The sequence below is a fragment of the Bos indicus genome, chromosome 11 (assembly GCF_029378745.1).
Source record: "Bos indicus isolate NIAB-ARS_2022 breed Sahiwal x Tharparkar chromosome 11, NIAB-ARS_B.indTharparkar_mat_pri_1.0, whole genome shotgun sequence".
Classification (NCBI taxonomy): domain Eukaryota; kingdom Metazoa; phylum Chordata; class Mammalia; order Artiodactyla; family Bovidae; genus Bos; species Bos indicus.
This window is the reverse complement of record NC_091770.1, coordinates 4,497,418-4,518,957: the sequence shown is the minus strand read 5'-3', so window position 1 is coordinate 4,518,957 and position 21,540 is coordinate 4,497,418. Positions and strand designations below refer to the sequence as shown.

At 41.3% G+C, this 21,540-nt stretch overlaps 1 protein-coding gene and 1 long non-coding RNA gene across 7 annotated transcripts in view; one reads left to right on the top strand and one right to left on the bottom strand.

The window, feature by feature from the left end:
* REV1 (REV1 DNA directed polymerase) overlaps positions 1-21,540 on the top strand; it is an 83,148-nt gene that overhangs the window by 32,968 nt on the left and 28,640 nt on the right. For 4 of the 6 annotated variants that reach the window (XM_070798293.1, XM_070798295.1, XM_070798291.1 and 1 more), the window contains exons 4-9: positions 948-1,116; positions 8,320-8,472; positions 11,170-11,882; positions 13,943-14,050; positions 15,465-15,581; positions 20,696-20,804. In XM_070798293.1, the coding sequence (XP_070654394.1) occupies positions 948-1,116; positions 8,320-8,472; positions 11,170-11,882; positions 13,943-14,050; positions 15,465-15,581; positions 20,696-20,804 (1,369 nt within the window). The remainder of the gene's footprint in view (positions 1-947; positions 1,117-8,319; positions 8,473-11,169; positions 11,883-13,942; positions 14,051-15,464; positions 15,582-20,695; positions 20,805-21,540) is intronic. The other 2 variants (XM_070798294.1, XM_070798292.1) reach the window with 1 other exon arrangement.
* LOC139185712 (uncharacterized) lies at positions 10,585-17,408 on the bottom strand. The gene is made up of 4 exons (XR_011569194.1): positions 16,436-17,408; positions 15,919-16,115; positions 14,975-15,040; positions 10,585-13,138 (listed from the first exon to the last, which is right to left on the bottom strand). It is a non-coding gene; the product is annotated as an uncharacterized lncRNA (long non-coding RNA).

Here is a 21,540-nt window from a genome sequence, read left to right as displayed (position 1 = left end):
GAAACAGAATTGGGGATAAAACGGTGCTTCTTGGTTGGCAATTCTTTTTTTTTTATTTTGGTTTATTTTTTGGTTTTGATGCAAGTTCGTATTAGGAAACCAAGTAAGATTATTTTAACCTTTTTCTGTTTTCTTAAATAAAAGTTTAGATAGCTTCATAGGAGTAAAGTCTAACAAGCCCTATGGTAAGTCTGCTCATAGTAGGTGTTTTTAAACTGTGGTAAAAATCCCTACCGTTTCTAGCACTGCAGTGTTGCCAGCATCAGATTCATTACCTGAGGTGCCTGTCTGCTCTTCTGGGCATCTCTTGTCAGTAGGTGTTTTTGTTTTTGCTTTTCTAAGATTTTTTTTTTTTTTTAATGTGGATGAGTTTAAAAAAAATAATTTTACTTACTTTGGCTGCATTGGGTCTTTGTTGGTGCATGGGCTTTTCTCTAGTTGCAGGGCATGGGGGCTCCTCTCTGGTTGTGGTGCCCGGGATTCTCATTGTGGTGGCTTCTCCTGCTGTGGAGCGTGGAGTCCAGGGTGGTGGGCTTCGGTGGTTGCGGCTCCCGGGCTCCAGAGCGCACACCCAGTAGGTGTGGCGCACGGGCCTAGTTGCTCCATGGCATATAGGCTCTTCCCAGACCAGGGATCGATCCCAAGTCTACTGCGTAGGCAGTAGATGGGTTCTTTATCCCTGAGCCGCCAAGGAAGCCCGGCAGGAGATGTGTTTGTGTTGGTTGGCTGTTAGTGGCCAGGAGCGTCGGCCGTGCTGAGCAAGGCCGAACAGCTCTCTCTCTCTGTGATTTTCCTCCCAGCCTCGTTTACTGACAGCACAGCCAAGGAGAAGGTGAGCCAGTGACGTGTTCTTTAAATCATCCAGCTGACGGGATTGTTCAGCTAGCGCTCTACTTGTACTTTCTTATATGTAAAACTTTCAGCGTGTTTTATTATTAATTTTACAGATCCATCTGCCGAGGAATTGAGAAAGCTAATGATGTTGCATGGAGGCCAGTATCACGTGTATTATTCCAGATCCAAAACAACACACATCATTGCCACAAATCTTCCTAATGCCAAAATCAAAGAGTTAAAGGGAGAAAAAGTAATTCGACCAGAATGGATTGTGGAAAGGTAAGTTTAGTTTTTAATTAAAGCATTTTTAGAAATTGGAATGCTTATTTGTATTATAAACCCTTACCTAACCTGCAGTACCTTTTAACTTAAGGGTGAAGAAGAATCAGTGTCTTAAACAACACTGCTCTGCTCCTTGGGTGGCTCAGTGGTAAAGAACCCGCCTGCCAGTGCAGGAGACACAGGTTCTATCCCTGGGTCACGTCGATTTCCTGGAGAAAAAATGGCAACCCACTTTAGTATTCTTTCCTGGGGAACCCCATGGACAGAGGAGCCTGATGGGCTACAGTCTATGGGGTCGCAAAAGAGTTGGACACGACTTAGCAACTGAACGACAGCTGTACTCCTCAGCCTTGCATAGTAGTTCAGGTGCCTATGGTCTGATGTTAGTGTTCCTGCATCCTCAGCTCCCAGGACTTAGGGGAGATGACTCAGGTAAGAGCAGGAGGCAGTGATGGAAGGGCTTGACCAAGCGTGTTACTCATTCAGCAAATGTCTGTGCACCTGTTATCAGTAGACAGTGCTCTTTGTACTTGGGAAATACACCATTGAGCAAAGCAGAGCACCTCCCCTGCTTCTGGGAGCTTCCATTCTACTGGGGGAAACAGATAATGAACAATATGTGAGTAAGTTGGAGACGACTGAGCGACTGAACTGAGTAAGTTTATATCATATCTCTCAAGGCTATGGTTTTTCCTGTGGTCATGTATGGATGTGAGAGTTGGACTGTGAAGAAGGCTGAGCACTGAAGAATTGATGCTTTTGAACTGTGGTGTTGGAGAAGACTCTTGAGAGTCCCTTGGACTGCAAGGAGATCCAACCAGTCCATTCTGAAGGAGATCAACCTTGGTATTTCTTTGGAAGGAATGATGCTAAAGCTGAAACTCCAGTACTTTGGCCACCTCATGCGAAGAGTTGACTCATTGGAAAAGACTCTGATGCTGGGAGGGATTGAGGGCAGGAGGAGAAGGGGACGACAGAGGATGAGATGCCTGGATGGCATCACCGACTTGATGGACGTGAGTCTCAGTGAACTCTGGGAGTTGGTGATGGACAGGGAGGCCTGGCGTGCTGCGATTCATGGGGTCACAAAGAGTCGGACACGACTAAGCGACTGAACTGAACTGAACGGAAGGGGAAAAAGATGAGGATAGTGTGGACCTGAAGTTCTTGGAGAGGAGAGCAGTTTGCAGTATTATTAGTACCTGTTTTTCAGTTGTTCTGGTTTCTTGGCTGTTGGTTTGGAATTGGTATGTTGTAAATCAGTGGTGACCATTCTTAGTAACTTTCTAACATAAAATACATCATCTGAAATTTGAGGATGAGCTAGAACTTAAGTGATTCACATATAATTTATATGAGTGATTGAAAGTTAAAAGTGAAAGTATTAAAATCATAATTTTATGCATGAATGGATTGTAATCAGTATGTGAGAGAATGGTCAGATTGTATAGTGGAGTGTTAATGACACAAACTTAGAAATTATTTAGGTCAATTGCCAAAGCTTTTTTTCTTACCCTAAATTTCATTAATTCTGACACCTTAATTTATTTGGTAGATTTAGACTTGTTCAGGTCTTCTGTATTACAGATATCAGCATGAATTTGCGAGAGTCAGTGCATTGTGGAAAGGCTGTCCCTGGGCTCTGGAAACAGACCTGAGTTCATGTTCGGGGTCCTTGTCGTCTTGGATTGTAACAGGAGCAGGGGTGCAGCCATTCTGAACCTTGTCTCCTCATTTGTAAAAGAAGATCACTGTCTACCTGTTATGGTTATGTGAAAACTAGAAATAACTCATGCAGACTACCTGGCACAGTGCTTCCCATGTTATAGAGACGTGATATGGAAGAAGCTGCTGCTGCTATGATATTTTATTTGTATTCTATAAACATGACCGAGTATTAGAAAAATCAATTCCAGAAGGTCAAAGGTACATTTAGGGGAAAAGTGCATTTGGCTTCCAGAAAGCCAAATTATTCATATAGACTAGGGTTTTTTAAATTTAAATCTTGGTGTATTAAGTTGAAGACTCATCCCTGGAACATGCTGTGCTGTGTTCCAAGGACCCAGTCACTGTTCATTATATAGGATTTATCCACATGGCTTTTAGTGGTATGTCTTCTTAAAAAGGAGTTGTGAAGTTTTCGTATGAGAGGTTAGTATCATTTCAGAGTTCCGCTGTGTGTGGACACTTACACAGTCGTTTCATTGGCTGGGGCTGGAATTTTGATCTGAGGATGTTAGTTTGGCTTTGGGGAGAATAGGGGAGATCGTGGATGGTAGGAAAGGGAGGTGAGGAGGGCCCTGGCTGGGTGCAAGCTAACATGTTTAGAAAATGGTGGTCTTCATGACAGCTCTTTCTTTATACTGGCTCTTTTTTGCTGAATGCAACTAGAGGGGTAATTCAATAATAAACGCAGCTGAGGCAGTTCCAAGTTATAAAATACACCTTCAGACCTAATGATCTGTTTTTAAATAACTGAAGTGACTTTGGAATCATGATTATGTGATGTATCTGCTCTATGTACTAGATTAGAAGGCAGGACTGATAAGGTTAACTGATTTGCCCGAGTGACAGAATTCAGAATCCAGATTTCTGACTCATCATTGGGTCTGCTCTTTGCCATTTAAGTTGTTACAGGAGAACTGCCTCATTCATCTCTCTAGAAATGGATTAGTCAGCTCTGTGCTCTAATATATGACATAATGCCTGGTGTCTGTGATGTCATAAGCATGGGCTTCTCCAGGGTAAATCAGAGCCATTTGCTTCCATGCTCTAATCCCAGTCTTGTTCATCTCTTCTCCACTGCAGGGCTTTAATGAGACTTTATTATACTTAAATATTTGAACATTATATTAGCTGTTTAAAGGATGATATATGGTATTCTCTTCTATAATTGGTTTTCCTATTTTGGGTTTGAGCAGTTTGAAAAGTGACTAACACTTCTAAGTGTGCAGATTGCTTTGATTCAAATTCCCTGGTGCCTTTGTAGGTGCCATTAAACCCGAGTTAATACAGGCATGATTACGAGGTCACGACTTCCAAGAGGCAGGGGAGTCCTGTAATGAGAAGCCTGTGTGCATTAGTTTAAGTTCTGAGTTCTGTAACTGAAGGCTTTGTCTTGTGAATCTTACGGTTGTATATGGTATAGTATGAGTTTGTGATTTTCACATTTTTGTTAATCCCTTTCTGCAGACAATTTGATGTGGAAATTTGAAATGTGAAGTAGTTACGGAAGCCGCTCTGGCTGCCCCTCTGGCTCATCAGGGCAGAGCACAGTAGAAACCGTGGTGCCGTGGTGCTCCAAGTCTGTTCTGTTCTTGTCGTCCGTTTTGCGTTCCGTCTCCCATGGCAAGAGAGCCTGGTTCTCCCGGGCTGGGCTGCAAGGAGAGAGGTTCCCGTTCACGCCAGCCCACAGGGTCTTCTCCCAGTCAGTGCGCCCTTCCTTCCTGAGCTGCGCATGCTCGTGTCTGTCACGTAGCTGCAGTGCCGTGACGCCTCACACTTCATATGGAGTAAAACTGTTTCTAATTACACTCCACGTAATTATTAGAGTCTTATTCAGATCAAATATAAGTTGACTACAATTTTATCTCATGATTTTCCCCTTATGTTTTTGTGTTTTGCCTCAATTCTTAATAGAAAATATGCATGATTCTTGTTTCTGGTCTAGATTTGTGTTTAAAAAAAATTTATCTTGAGTATTTACTTTTTTCTCTCACAACACTACAGAATTCTTCTCAAATTATTTTTACTTGGCCAACTACTCAGTACACACATTTCAGTCCCCCCCCTCACCCCATGTTGTAGATAATATTTATAAGAAAATATATTCTTGGTTTTCAGGAGCTAAAGAATGACTGTGAATAGTTTAACTCTCAGTATTTGTAGTGAAAAATAAAAAGCAGTTTGGGCCCTGTAGGATAAAGGACAACAAGTTATATATATATGTGTTCTTACCTGTTATTTCCTTTTCTGAGCTTGTACAATCTTTGCGAGTGGTTGGAAAGCTTAGGTGATCAGAAAGGTGGGGACAAAGGCAATTTTAATGTTGAATGAATGAAGAATTTTTGTTTAGTGGTAGAATATAAGGCAAAAACAGTTCGTTTTTTCCTTAGCCCATAATTCACTCCTTTCTTGTCTTAAATTCACTTTTGAATGAGGAAGAAAACATACCTGAATTGGATGGGCAGGTGAATACACGGCGTTAGGGGTTTTCTCATAGAGAATGACTGGGACGTTGACTGGAGCCATATGGCATTTGATGAGCAGAATTGCATCATCTGAAGAAGATAGTATTGCTACAGTGATACTACAGAGTTTGGAATGGAAATCATCGTAGTGACTTTCATATCTTGATTTCTACAAAATTTTCCAGATTCTGGTTATATGTGTCAGCATAGGAAATGATTTAGAGGAGTGTTAGAAGCAAAGTTCTACTCTAGAGATAAGTTTACTGGGGCTAGAGGACAAACCAAGAGTTAAGAGTCCCCAAAGTAAGTAAATATTTCACATCCGTGAATATGTGTCTGATACAGTGAATAAATATATATATATTATATATATATATACACACATATCTTTCATATATACCAGAGTCTATTTTCAGTGTATGAAGGAAGTCCACTGTTTAAAGAAATCATGTAGTAATATCTTTTGGTAAAGTGAAACTCCTTTTGATCTTGAAATTTGGATTTTGGTATTTGGTATTCAGCTTTTTTTTTCCTTAAAAATAGTAGAACATAAACAGTTCCTTTGTGCTTAGGATAAGCAGTGAAATTAGACAATGTTACAAGTTAATCCCTGAGAGATTTCTTAAAAGAAGATCTTTTAAAAACATACCTTCAGAGAATGCTTTTGCCATGTCTGTAGCTGGACAGACGGATGTCATGACAGTTAGGAATGTACAATGTATGTGTAGTGGTTTGGGTTTGAAATGTAAAAAATTCCTTGTCTAACAAGATGATGATGCGCTGGGCTTTAGTTGCTTTTGCTGGGCATCTCTGAGGACGTCTGGTGAAACCTGCAGTATTAAAATTGGCGCTCTTATCAGTCTCCATGGGCTGAGAGCCTCAGGTTCCGCCAGGTGACCTCAGTCTTCACAGGGGTCATGTGCGATCAGTGTTGACCACAGAGAGCCCCTCCAGAGCCCGGTCAGCCAGCACTCTGCCAGGAGTCTGGGAGAAGCCAGCACGACGGCGGGGCCTGTCCTGGCTTTGCTGCACTTGGGTCTTCCTTCTGGTGTGCCCCTGGGACTTCGGGCACCGTTTCAGTCTCTGCTCTGTTGTCTTGATAAAAAATGACTTTAGCCTGATGGTAGTTTCTTTAGGTAAATGAGGGTTGAAGTGTGCTGTCAGTAGTAACGTTCTCCACTGTCGTGATTTAGTGCTTTAGCATGTTTAGTAATGCTACCTAAAGCTGAAGGTGTTTTAGGGGGAATTATATACTGATATAATTACAAAAAGAACTTAGTTTGCAACATGATATATTTCCATTTTTAGGATATCATCATGTGTTTTTCAGTATTCAAAGTTGTTGACTCATATTTTGAATTGGTTTGTTTGTTTAAGCCAGTTCAGTAATTTCTTACACTTTTTTCAAGTTTTGTGGCATGCCCTTTGGGGAAAACGTCAAAACTTTTGAATTTGTCAGATAATAAGAAAAGTATTTTACTCTTTATTCATTTTTTCCTAATTAATTGAAGGGTGGCTTTCTTTATATATAGTTTAGGTTTAAAGCCACACATGCTTTCAAATGTTTCGATTTTGAATTGAAAATGATACATTTAAAGACACAGTAACCGTATGTATCTCAGTTTATTAGAAAGCAAATTTTAGTTTAATGAACTCAGTTTTAGCTCTTAGTTATAATAGGTGTTTGGGAGTGTCTGTTAATGGGCCAGGACTGTCTAGTATTAGACTACTCATGCCCCCTGATTTATCCCAGTGATGTTTGATATGTAGCTAGTGAATGTTTGGAAGAGAATACATAGATATATATGATAACTTCTCTTAGTTCCTGTCTTCTAGTGGCCTTGTCTTTATCACATTTATACATATAAAATAGTATAAATTACTTACTTCTCTTAAAGTTGAGGTTATTTTGTGCTTCACATTACAGGCTTTCACATGTAATAGACCTGATGTGAATCTTAGAAATTGGGGATCCTCATCCAGTCCCGTTATTCTGGGGAAACTTGACATGCGAGATAGGTTGAGAAAACCTCGATGATTGTGTGTGAACTGGAGAAAGATTGTTGTTGTAGTTGTTGTTTTCAGTCGCTCCGTCGTGTCTGACTCCTTGCGACCCCATGGACCACATCATGTCAGGCTTCCCTGCCCTTCACCATCTCCTGGAGTTTGCTCAAACTCATGTCCATTGAGTCGGTGATTCCACCCAGCCATCTCATGATCTCTGTTGTCCCCTTCTTCTGCCTTCACTCTTTCCCAGCTGGTATCAGGGTCTTTTCTAATGAGTCGGCTGTCTTTTCTAATGAGTCAGCTCTTCCCATCAGGTGGCCAAAGTATTGGAGCTTCAACATCAGTCTTTCTAATGAATATTCAGGATTGATTTCCTTTAGGATTTCCTTTAGGTTTGACTGGGTTGATCTTGCAGTCCAAGGGACTCTCAAGAGTCTTCTGCAACACCACAGCTCAAAAGCATCAGTTCATCGGCATTCAGCCTTCTTTATGGTTCATCTCTCACATCCATACTGACTACTGGAAAAACCATAGCTTTTACTATATGAACCTTTGTCGGTGAAGTAATGTCTCTGCTTTTTAATATGCAGTCTAGGTTTGTCAAAACTTTTCTTCCAAGGAGCAGGTATCTTTTAATTCATGGCTGCAATTACCATCTGTAGCAATTTTGGGGAAAGAGTGTGGTTAATATTAAAGTCATGATTATTAAAATATTGAGTAGTCTAGCTCTGTGATTAAACTTTTCTCATCCTATTCTCTAGTTTTCCCCTCCTCAATGTGAGATCATTGGCCACTAGTTTTTAAAATTTCAGACATGTCTCTTCATGTTTAACTAAAATTATATTGTATTAGGACCACTAAAACAAAGGAGGAAGGAATAAACTAGAAAGGGCAATGACATGTTGGTGGTGGAATACTCCTGTTATTGAGAACATTGATTTTCTGTGAAGCTCGTGTACCCCAGGTATTAAACTCTTAAATTGCTCTGACTTTTTCGTTTTAGCATCAAAGCTGGGCGACTCCTGTCCTGCATTCCCTATCAGCTGTACAGCAAGCCGTCCTCTGTGCAGAAGAGCCTCAACTTTAATCCTGTGTGCAAACCTGAGGACCCGCTCCCCGGGCCCAGCAGCATCACCAAGCAGCTCAACGACAGGGTGTAAGTGTGTCTGGTTGGGGCGACCTCGGAGCTGGGGTTTAGCAGTGTGCATGGCCCCTGCTGTACTCAAGATAGAAACACACGTCAAACCTGGTTATTCATCTGTGTTAATCCTGGTGAACTATAGGGGTGGGTGTCTTACCTAAAAATTATTTTTATCACGACAGTTTTGTAAATAAAATGTAAACAAAACTTTTCCACTCACGTTAGATTTCCATGTTAAGCCAATGGCTGTTAAGTTACTAGAATTAAACTTCCTCATGGATTTTCATGGCAGTGATAATTTTTGGCGCAAGTGCTTTGCTGCAGAGCATCACCTTCTCAAAGGCTGAACTGCGCCTCCTGTACATTTGTTGTCGCTGTTGCACAGAAAGATGGGCAATGAAAATGTTAACATTTCCAGGTTATTTTTGAAAAATTCTAAGTCAGTAACAATATGAAAACATAAATACTTTATGTTGGTGAAAATTTAGTTGATGACCCTCAAGGTTATAGAATTAGAGATGAATCTAGGCCTTATTCCATGTGTCTGGTTTTTAAAAATATTTTGACTTAAGCTTTAATTGCAGTAACCCGAGGTAAATTGGCTCCACAGTTAATTGGTATGTTGCGTTAACTTGTGTATCAGGTGGTTTATCATCGTGACTCATTGTCATGAGCCTTCTCCTTATTTATTAAATTGCTTGCTTGGGGAGTTGGATATGTTTTCTCCAAAAGACCGGGAGTCTTAATTGCACTGGGGGATCCGGTGTCACTACCTTCTGTAGCTTTGTTGGCGTTTGTTCTTTAACTTGTATTCACTTACGTAAGTTGTTTTTCATGTTACCTAAAACTTGTAATTTTGTTTTTTTAGTACCATCAGTGTGTACAGGCAATATCAGAAAACTTTCTGAATGCACAGCTTCATCTTTTTTTTTTCTTACTCCACTAATAAAGGAAAATATCTATGTGTGTGTGTTTTGAAATTCTTCTCTGTGTCGATTTGAGGAAGAATTTGCCTATTAGATTGTAATTATTGCTCCATTTATGTTGTTGCCTAGTGAATATATTACCCGCCTGTGGTGTGTTTCCAGTCCAGCCTCTTTAGATGTCCAGTTGCCTAGGCTGGAACACCGCAGTGCAGAAGGAGGGCCGTGAGCAGTGTTCTATTGCCGGTGTGTGCATTTCTATTGCATGTGTTGCCAGTATTCATTTAAAGTCTTAGTATTTATAACACAGAAAACTAGATCTAAGGCTTTTCTGATTGCACTTTTGTTTCTTTCTTGATCTTTATTTTCTGGCATGTTCAGTGCATTTTATAAACTTTCTTGAAGCTCCTTCATGCCGCTTTTTGCTCCCTTGCTCTTTGTCTCAAGGGCCAGACTTTCTCTGTCTTAGATCGCGTTAGGTTTTCTTTCCTTCGTCTCTTAATTGTTTCTGGTTGGTTTTCTGTTTCTCTCTGTGGTGTGCTCACTGGTGAGGCTTTGACCTGCTCAGAGTTGGCGGTCAGATTCCACAAGCTGATCAGCCAGAGCCAACCCAGAAATGGGAGGTGATGTTTGGATCCAGGTCATGTGTGGTTTTCCTGTGTAGTCAGACTGTCATTAATAATAGACCCAGTTGGTATTAGGAGGAGGAACTTGAGATTAAACCTGTTGACGGGGTGGCAGTCTAACCTGTGCCTTGGTGCTGTGCGTGCCCTCATCTGGAGCCTGAACTGAAACTGGGCAAACGCTGTGGACCTTCCTAAGGAGAGTGAATTACGGCTTTGTAGTTCAGACTCCTGTTTTTGTTACTTAGATGATTCTTTTGAATACAAATGAATTTTTAATTACACAGCATTACGGGGAATCATTGGAGGAGCAATGGAGTGTAGTGTAGCGTTTGTCATAGTTCTTGCACTGATAAACCTGTCATCAGGACACTGGGTCCAGACTGCCTTGGACCTACCATCCTGGCATGTACATAATGCATTTCTTAGGAAGGAAACACTAATTCCCTGTCAGTAGGGCAAACATCCTCATTTTTCTGGATATAAATTTCATTGAATTAACCTTACACATTGACTTTTTCTTTTTTTTACTTTTTATCTACATCAGTTGACCCTTTTAATGGATTAATGAATACAGTCTGTTGGTTGTTTCCTGAGGGAAAGTAACCAGCCTCAGGAGGGCGGCAGTATTGAATTTAATGTGTTGAACAGTACCTTACATAAAAAACTGAAAATAAACATAGCAGTTAGAATTCACATGAGGTTTCTTACCCCTTTTTACAGGAATTATTCATATTGTATTAATTGAGCAAATGCTTGACTACTAATGTATGCCAGGCACCGTGACTCAGACTGGGTGTTTAAAGCTTATACCAATAGATGACGATTTTTAATGGGAAAATAACTGAAAATTGTTTTTTGGTTTTTTTCTTCAATCTAAGAAGATCCCATTCTATTTCTTCTTTGGGAGTGTCTGAAGTTTTAAAAAGGAAACAAAACCTAAAAGGCTGTTAATGTGCTAGAATTTTCCTAGTACCTTGCTCCTCAGTTTAGAAAAGAATTATCTTCTGTTGGAAGAGCAGTAATTCCAGTCGTGGTTTAGCCTTTCAGATTCGGGCGGGGGTATTAAAGTGTATATCAGTAAGAGAGTTTACATGGAAAATTGTTTCAGCTTGCAAGTCCGACGCTATTCATTTAAACAAAACTTTTTTCTTTTCCTGCTTTAGAAATCACATAATTAAGAAAATTGAGACGGAAAGTGAAGTCAGAGTCAATGGAGTGAACAACTGGAACGAAGAAGCTGCAGATAATGACTTTGATTTTGTGGGGCTGGAGCCTGTCTTCCCAGGAAGGAAACAGAACGGAATTCCGCATCCCAGAGGTGGCCGTGCCCTTTGTAATGGGCACGCCCACAGCTCTCACGGTGCCTTAAAAAGCTTGGACTGCTTGGCGCCCCCGGGCAGTGGTGTCGCCAGCAGGCTGTCCCCAGAGCCTGCCCAGGAGGAGGCCGCGGGGGCCGAGAGGAGCCGCGGCGCCTTCAGAGACTGCACCGTGCAGCCGGCCCAGCAGAGCGCCTGCAGCGCGGACGCTCTGCGGGATCCACACAGAACTAAGCCCTTCTCCTCGCCACCTTTGCACAGTAACCCTCGAGTCAACGGTGCTCACCACTCCACCGTTCAGGGGCCTTCAAGCACAAAGAGCACTTCTTCAGTACCTTCCCCAAGCAGGGGGCGGCCCTCGGGGCCGCCTAGACCCTCGGACTTCAACTTCATCTCGGACTTCTACTCCCGGTCGAGACTGCACCACATATCCGCGTGGAAGTGGGAACTGACTGAGTTTGTCAATGCGCTGCAGAAACAGAGTAGTGGTGTCTTTCCAGGAAGGGAAAAGTTAAAAAAAATGAAAGCAGGCAGGTCCGCACTTGTTGTAACTGACACAGGTAGATACTCAACTACAATCGTTTTCTTAAGAACAGTCATGCTTACCATTTTGTTCTTAATCTGTCACTGGGGTTCTGGTCAGTACTAAGCTCTTGTAACGTGGAAGTCTTGAGGAGTGTCGGGTTATGTAAGTAACAGTAAGTATAACAGATGATAAAAAGCTTTCTTACTAAAGTATTTTTTACAAAATTAGTTTTGAGTGTGGCTAACTAAAAATCTTTTAAGTAATTTGAATAGGCCCAGGGTCGGGGTTCTGAGCATTCCTTCTTCCTGTAGACTTTATCAGTTGTTGAAGTTTTGAACTGTAAAATATAGTATAGTTTATATTCAGTGTTTAATCTCCTGTAAAAATGGTTTGGTAAGAGTAACTGTTAATTTTTAAAAGCTTGCGTCATAATAATTTTTCAGTCATTAAGTAACTTTGACATAATAGCTGTTGTAATTATAGTGGTTCACTTTTAGTGAGGTTAAGTATTTTCACATAAGTAGATTGGCTAATTGTATTTTGTATTTCAATATTTCTCTTGTCGTCAAAACAAACCCAACAGTAACAGGCTGTATTTCTGTGCCTGTCAGTATAAACTGGTGTCTAGTTTGAGGCTTTCGTTGCTTTTTCTGGCTCACATGGTTCCTCCCTGAAGATGAGCTGCTCTTGCCCTTCAGTTTATAGCTGTGGAGACAGGTGCACAGAGGAGCGCACGTCTCCCAGACTGGTAGAGCCTCTACATGTGGGTTTCTTGTTATGGTTTGCTGTGTTTAGCTTTTCCAAATGCTTTTTGTTATTTATAAAATAGTTCAAAATAATGGTTATAGGTATTAGATTTTCCTTATATCATGCCTTGGTCTTGTTACCTAAAGGTCATTTAATTTAGAAAGCTTCAAAGAGTAATTATGAATCATTTCCATGAGTGCGAATTTTCCAAGATGAGAGATTTTTATATTGTATGAAAGCATTCAGTGGGCATTTCGTATATGCCTTCCATATGACTTGAATCTTTAAAACCATTATTTTGAGTTGTTTACATTATGTTTATATAATAGTTTTACACAGCAGGATTATAATTAAGATCTATAAGTTATTTCTTGAGGTAACAGAGCAGCAGGGAAGCCCCTGGCTTTGGAGTCAGGCAGCCGCGCGTCGCCTAGCTGCGCCATTCTCAGGAAGCAGGGTGCGAGTTCACTCTCTGCGTCTGTCTCCCGTTGGCTGGCGAGTGATGGTCCAGGAGGTGGTAGGAGCAGGGCCCAGCGCTGTGCCCTTAGTGGGAACAAGGGAAAGGTGCTCAGAGTCCCAGTCTGGTGAATAGAGTTGTCTCAACCTTTTGGGTAGTAACTGTAAGTTTTTAGAAGCCTGTTACGAAGACTAACCTCAGTACTATTGTTCTTAAATCTATCAGAGGAAAATTCCTTTGTGAGATCATCGCTTTTTACAAGGGTGGTGGCCTGTGGGCTCTGAAATCAGACGGCCTGGGACCAGCTCAGCCTCCTACTGGCTGTGTGACTGAAGTTATTCTTCTGCAAAATGGGGATAATAAGCTTATTCCCTCTTTCATAGTGTTGTTGTGAGGATTTAAATGAATCCATGTAAAGCTCTTCCAGCACTGCCTGACACCTACCGCCCAGCACTGGTAACAGTAGCGGTGTGTGTGGCCGTCCTAGCGAGGAAGGCTGTGACCACGTGGAGTAGTGGTCCTCTAGAGTGCTTAGCTCCCCGGGACTAAATATATGAACACACCGTGTACATTTTTACATACCATTCAGCACACAGAAATGACTTTGAGATAAGCATTTAGACAGATTGAGAGATTTGTTAGAATGTAGACTAGGAAACATGATGTTTGGAAACTAAATTTGTATCTCTGCATTATTTTTAGAGCCAAAGAAACTGAACTTTGATTTCTCTTGAGGTGATATAAATAATCTACTATAGAATCTGTATTTTTTTAAAAACTTCATTCTGCTTGTAAGCATTTAAGAATATAATTTCTAAAGTTAACTAGACCTGATTTTTTTTTAAAGTATTGATTAGTTTGGGGTTTGAACGTTCTTTTTTTCCTTCTAGGAAATATGTCAGTATTGAGTTCACCCAGACATCAGAGCTGTATAATGCATGTTGATATGGATTGCTTCTTTGTATCAGTGGGTATACGAAATAGACCAGATCTCAAAGGTCTGTATTCTTGTTTATGTATTAAGAAAATTGATATGTTGTTACAAATATATATTCTAAGGGATCACAAAATACTCTTTAAGAAATATTCATTCTGATTTTCCTTGGCAAAATCAGTTACTGCTTCCAGTTTTTCTGGACTCCATAATTAAGAAAGATTGAGGGAAATTAGAAAAAAGATTTTTCCTCCCTGTAGAGATCAGGCCTTTAGGGAAGAATACTCTTCATTTGAAGGATCTATCATCTAAGATTAAGGACCTGCTTTGGGCGTTTTCTATGTTTTTATCTATAGTTATTATTTTTTGCCAATAAAAGGAAATTTTATGGTAGCATATGTCTTTGCAACTTGGATCACTATACTTTCTCTTGAATGAACCATCTGTTGGGGGCATTCTAAGGTTTTGGTTGTAGAATACTTTTGTATTATTGAACGTTGTTAAAATGTGTTGTCCTCCATGCAATCTTTGTTTTAATGGAAATTTTAGGTATTTGTGACCTGTCAGTACTTTTGAAAATATTTATTCTGGATTTTTCAGAAGTTTAGATCTGAAAGAGATAACTAATAGCCTTTTCTTCTGAGAGTGAGTATTTTTCCTGTAAGGGAAGCACAGAAGCTGCTGGGGATAATAATAGGGCTTTATTTTTATCACAAGTAGTTGCTGCTTCAGCTCTGATAGGGGTGTTTAGATTGTAAAGAGTTGATTTTAGCCCATGACTGGCTTTTTGATGCATTTTTTTCTTTGTCCTCACTAATGCATTTAGTGAAATATATTTTTATACACACACATACACACAAAAAAACATGAATTATCCATGTGTTGGTTTACAGAGTTAGAGCTATCTTCTGACACATACGCATACAAAGAAATAGTGTGTGAAAGATTTTGTAACTAAACCAAAAATTTCATGACTATATATACTCACCTTTGATTCTGTAGTAGGTCAGGTTGTGATTCCTCCGCATATATATTTGATTAGTTTTTTTTCTTGCTGTAAAAATAAAGATTAGCTTAGATGTTACCATACTTTTTTGATACCAGAATTATAAAAAGCCTAGACAGTTTGTCTTTCTCTCCTCACCCTGCCACTCTGAATTGAGGTTCTCTGTTGCCTGTTTTCTACTTTAAGAAACCAGAGAGACAATGAGAAGCTATGATAGTGTTGCTTTTAAGTTGAATAAATGCATCAAAATTGTCATGAATAGTTTACTTTGGGGGGTGCAGAGACAGATGACTTTTGCATAGCAGTTGATAATCTTTAAAGCTCCTGGCTCCGTTAGGGACTAATGCCTGAATAAAGCTAAAGAAAAATGTCATATTTTTTTATGTCTTTTGAAAAATTTTCCGTTACATGTTTTTTAGTGTTGTTAACGTCCCTTTGCTTAGATTTAAAACTAACCATACTCTTCTTATAGGAAAACCAGTGGCTGTTACAAGTAACAGGGGCACCGGCAGGGCCCCTCTGCGTCCTGGCGCTAACCCCCAGTTGGAGTGGCAGTATTATCAGAATAAGATCCTGAGAGGCAAAGCAGGTACAGATAACAAGCTCTGAAGTCCTAGTGCACCTGTCGAAGACTTCTGCATTTTGCTTTGGTTCTGTTGTTGCAGAAATAAAAGCAGAGTTGAAACAATTAGCTTTTTCATTCAAAGGTTTTAAGGGTGTCAGTCACATATTAAAGCAGAATCTGAACATAATACGAATGAGGGGTTTATAGTTAGGCTTTGTTGAATTGGATAATGATACTTTCCTGGGCAAGAGAGTGAAGAAAGTTTAAAAGGCATGATTAGCTTGCTTTGTATAGATTTAGTTTGGGGAGGAAGATCATGGACATCATTTTGTAGGAACCTCTAGACTTGAAAGTTAATTACCTGTTGTTTTGGGCTGATTCCGGCAGGGACGCTGAAGTTTGTTTTCTGAGGACGTGTAGGCATCGGTGGACTGAAGAGCAGTTAAGGCCTTAGTGTGCTGGAGTGAGGAAGTGGATGCCAGCCAGCATCCCCGCGTCTTTGTTGTACCTGTTTCATACGAAAACTTTTTTCTTGCCTCTTTGGCTTCTAAATTTTGGCTGTTAATAAGCAAAAATTAAATAAATTACACTAATCATATTACTGTTAAGATTTTCATGTCTCTCCCCTCCTCCTCCCTCCCCCACCCCACAGTTTTCCCTGAGAAATACTTGCTTAGTAATTACTGAGTAATTATTTGACATTGGTCGGTTTTCCCATGGATGTCTGTGGATACAATTTTTTTTGATTAATTTTTTAGAAAAGTGTTAATCAGAAAAGAGATATGTAGCAATCTGGAAGGCTTGCAGTTAAATTTCATCCCAGTTATTTCAGGTTCTTAGTTTCCAGTTAAAAAATTGGGGCTTATTTTAGAAATGACCTCGATGAAATTAAGATGAAAGGAACGCCGGTAGATGTCTCGGAGGACCTTCTTGGGATTACATTTTTCTTGCTGGTTGTGGTCATCATGCCGTGGATACAAAGGAGGATAATTACAGCTATGTTTTGATGCTTCACTTGTGCTTGTATTCTCCAGACTTCCTGAAACTTTTCCTGGTCATTAAATAAGAGAGTTTTGAGATTCCAGTGTTTCATGTGAAGTGAGTAGAATTTGAGGTTGGTATTCTGAACTTGTTGAGAGTTAATTGTATTGTGGTATTTGACAAGATGGGTTGTTGAAGTATTGGTAGCTTGGTTTTGTGGTAGGTTGGTTTTCCTTTTTGTCTTTTCTGTGTGGTATTAAAGATGCAGTCTAACATTCTGGTAAACAGGTAGGTTAAGAGAATGCACAGCACTTGTCACACTGGGCACTCAAGAAATTCTGAATGAGCTTTAAAGAGGGAAGACGCCTGTGCACGCTGCTCATAGTGTCTCTTGGCGCCCGACGCTCAGAGCTGCTCCCGTGGGCGGAGCCTTGTGTCTGCCCCTGTTAGGCAGTGTGCGTCCGGAGGTTTGGTCTTGGCAAGCAGCCTTCCTCAGAGCGGGGAGCTGGTCCTCTCGGGTCTTTCCTCCTGTCTCCAGTGATCTGACCATAAGCAGTTTGTAAGCAGAATTCTGACCTTGGTAATAACTTAATTGTCTTCCTCGGTGTAGCTGCTGGATTTTCATAAGCTCGTATAGCTCACATTCTCTCTGCCTCTTTAAGTATGAGTGGTAAACCAGAAAGTAAATATTAGAAGAAGTATTGATGTTGCACTTGCCATTGAAAACTGTCAAAACTGGATTTTCCTGTCACTGGAAAAAGAGAATGCGATACTTTACCTTTTATACTCTCTCTGACTGGACATCATTCACTTCCATGTGTGTCCTACACTTTGGACCTGTTAGTGTCGTAACAGTACCTGCTGCATGTGCCGTGAGTAGCTGTCCTTTGTTACAGATTGGGTGCGGTTAAGCTCACACCTGGAACTTGTTCTTCCGGTGCTTTTGTTCCTCTCTCTTTGCTACTCTTTGATCTTTCTTTCCCTGGGCCCTATAATTAGATAATGACACCAAATTTTAAAACGTTGAGGATCAATTTAGGAATTAGGATCTTTGCCTTCTGTACCGTAACTTTAAGAAAAAATTCAGTTCTAATGTTTTGTCTTACACATCTAGGCAAAGGTATTAGAGCCAAGAGCATCATTAGCCTTTTATAGGACCTCAGTTTCTTACTTGTCATGTTCAGGGACTCGGTCTGATCAGACCAGCGTGCCCAGGGTCTCCACCCCGGGCTTCTTTGCAGCTGCTCCTGAGCCATACTCAGCAGTGAGCCTTCTCATTGACCATCTCGAATTTGGAAATTCTCCCTTCCCAGATTCCAGAATGCAGGTGTTCCCTATCCCTTCAGCAACTTCAGTGCTCATTCTAAGAGCGACCAAAGTTTTAAATTGTATTAGCATAGATTTATTCTCAGCAATTTCTTTTTCACAGATGTGGGTCCTCTCCTCTGATTTCTCCAGCCGTCCCTGCACATACTCCATGTGCCCATCTGGTTTGTCAGGGTTTGATGAGCAGTCTTCTCCTTTGCCGTCCAGGGAGGACGGTGTGTCCCTGCATTTCCCCCGAACCTCCCACGAAGCAGCTCACTCCGCTCGTGGAGGCATTGTGCCCTGCTGCACTGTGGACTGGGTCAGTCCACCCAGAGCAGAGAACTTTGCAAGGCTCCCCAGGCAGGCCGCTGGGAGCAGGGACCACGGACAGCGTTCTCACCAGCAGCGCCACTTCTCCCTTAGGTGGGTTAACTAGCCCTTCGATAGAAGTCCCCTGACGCCCCAGCTCTTAAGGCGTGACTCATGGGTGCTGCTTTGAAAGGCCGCTGGTTGTGGCCATTCAGGCTTCAGCTCTTCTTTTTTGGGTTAGTAGCAGCCACTATTGAACTGTCATACTGCTGCTAAGTCGCTTCAGTCGTGTCCGACTCTGTGCGACCCCAAAGACGGCAGCCTAGTGGCTCCCCCTGTCCCTGGGATTCTCCAGGCAAGAACACTGGAGTGGGTTGCCATTTCCTTCTCCAGTGCATGAAAGTGAAAAGTGAAAGTGAAGCTGCTCAGTCATGTCTGACTCTTCACGACCCCATGGGCTGCAGCCTACCAGGCTGCTCCGTCCATGGGATTTTCCAGGCAAGAGTACTGGAGTGGGGTTCCATTGCCTTCTCCAGAACTGTCATACTAACAACCCTGAAATCCTTACAGATTTTCAGCTTAGAATAATGGACTATTAAAGCTGATACTTAGCCTTCCAAACCCCTTCAGGACACTGGGTCAACTGCTCTGCATTCTGTCTTTAATTTGTCCTAGTATAGCATATGTTCTGGAGAAGGCAGTGGCACCCCACTGCAGTACTCTCGCCTGGAAAATCCCATGGGTAGAGGAGCCTGGTGGGCTGCAGTCCATGGGGTCGCTAAGAGTCGGACACGATGGAGCAACTTCACTTTCACTTTTCCTTTCACGCATTGGAGAAGGAAATGGCAACCCACTCCAGTGTTCTTGCCTGGAGAATCCCAGAATGGGGGAGCCTGGTGGGCTGCCGTCTCAGGGGTCGCACAGAGTCAGACACGACTGAAGCGACTTAGCAGCAGCAGCAGCAGCAGCATAGCATATGTTCACTTCAGTTCAGTTCAGTTCAGTTCAGTCTCTCAGTCATGTCTGACTCTTTGCGACCCCATGAATCGCAGCACGCCAGGTCTCCCTGTCCATCACCAACTCCCGGAGTTCACTCAAACTCACGTCCATCGAGTCAGTGATGCCATCCAGCCATCTCATCCTCTGTCGTCCCCTTCTCCTCCTGCCCCCAATCCCTCCCAACATCAGAGTCTTTTCCAGTGAGTCAACTCTTTGTGAGGTGGCCAAAGTACTGGAGTTTCAGCTTCAGCATCATTCCTTCCAATGAACACCCAGGGCTGATCTCCTTTAGGATGGACTGGTTGGATCTCCTTGCAGTCCAAGGGACTCTCAGGAGTCTTCTCCAACACCACAGTTCAAAAGCATCAATTCTTTGGCACTCAGCCTTCTTCACAGTCCAACTTTCACATCCATACGTGACCACAGGAAAAACCACAGCCTTGACTAGACGGACATTACTTTGTTGGCAAGGTAGTGTCTCTGCTTTTCAATATGCTATCTAGGTTGGTCATAACTTCCAAAGAGTAAGCGTCTTTTAATTTCATGGCTGCAGTCACCATCTGCAGTGATTTTGGAGTCACGCTGTTTCAGAAATCATGGCTTAGATTGTATGCTATGCTGATTTTGGATGCAAGTGGAATTTGACCCCATGAATATGCCAGTCCTCATACTTTGATTTGCATTTATGCTTCATGTGTGTGGGTGCTGGAACCCAGACTTGTCTGTGTTGTGTAGTCGGGTGAAATGTGTTGAGGGTCACTGAAGTCAGACCAGGAGGAGTTGTTCGTAAACCTTTGTTTGCCTGGCAGTGCTTTTCACTTGGCTGGTTTTTCATGGAATGTTATGTCTCTGAAATAAATAGAAACGAGATCCTGAGCTTGTTAGTGACGTGCTATTAACGCTGTGCTCTCAGTGTTTGTCTAGAATCAGCCCAAGCACTCTGTCTTATTTTACTGACTCATGGTATTTTTCGTTCAGAATAGTACAACTATGAGAATAGATTTTTTTAGAGCATATTCTTTTTGGGAACTCGGTGGTGTCCCAAGAGACGTAACTGAAGTTGTGTTTTAATCCATTTCTCACTCGCTGGTCATATCACAGGACGTGCTGTATCAGAAACCATAGCTCAGCTCGTATGCTCTGTCTAGACTGTGTGCTTTGGTGTTCTTGTGTGAAGCTGGAAGTTGGGAGAGCTGTGTCATCCTTTTGCAGCTGTAGGAAGGGGTTCATTATTCTTGTGCATCTCCAGAGACCTAAAGGGATGGTTTATATTTATCCTTTGGTATATGTCTCTTCAAACTGTTATTAAGATAGAACTGTATGTATTGTGATAAGTTCTTGATTGCTGGTAAAGGATATACTGGAAGTAAGCTATTTTAGAGTTTTAGATTTTCTTTTGTTAAATAATTAGGGGGTAAATGTCAGTTTATTCCAAATAAACTTGAACGTTTGTATATGAAATGAATGGTAAACAAACTTCTTGAATGAAAGTTAAGGAAAATCAGTTTTTAACATAAAATCATTCAATTTTATTTTTGAAGCAGAAATACCAGATCCATCAACGTGGGAGAGTCAAGATTCCGCACAGATAAATGGAATTGATTCTGTTTTGTCAAAGGCTGAAATCGCATCTTGTAGTTATGAAGCCAGGTATGTAGGCATTAAAGATGTTGTAATGCTGAATGAATAATTAATTTACTTCATTTCTTATATAATCTTTTGAAGTGGATTTAGATGGGTTAGTCAAGCCTGTGACTTAAATGTAACAAGTATGGAAAGAAGTCTTTCTAACATTAATCCCTTCCATTTCCTTTTTTTTTTTGCCTTCACAAATGCTTGGTAACTTTAAATAAATACTTCAGTGACCTGCTGAAGCAGTAGGTTCTGTGATGAAAACCAAAAGAAGCTGGACATTGTCATTTTTCAGTCGTCGTCTTTCGAAGCATAAGATTAAAGAATTAGATATTTTTGGGTGGAAGAGGGCCTTAGGGTCATCTGCTCTGATCGTTATTTCTTTCTGCCAGGAAAAATCCCTTGTTATTTAAACCTGGTACTCAGTATTTTTTTAAGTTATGTTAAAACTTGATTGCCTGTTAGGTCACAGCTCAGCAGTTCTGCCCTGGCACGCCTGGTCGTCTGCTCACTTACAAGCTGCGGTGCTTCCGGCCTGCCAGCATGAACCCTGATTACAGCCAGCTGTGTCAGTTCCAGAGGAAACAGATACATATCACATGTTCCTCATAGTTTAGAAAAATGTTTTTAGAAATCGATTATTCAGGTTGTAAAAATGGAGTAATGATTAATGATTAAGTGATTAATTAAAAGAGCATTCATTATTTTTTTCTTCCTTGTTACCTGAACACAGACACTTTATAACACAGCAAGC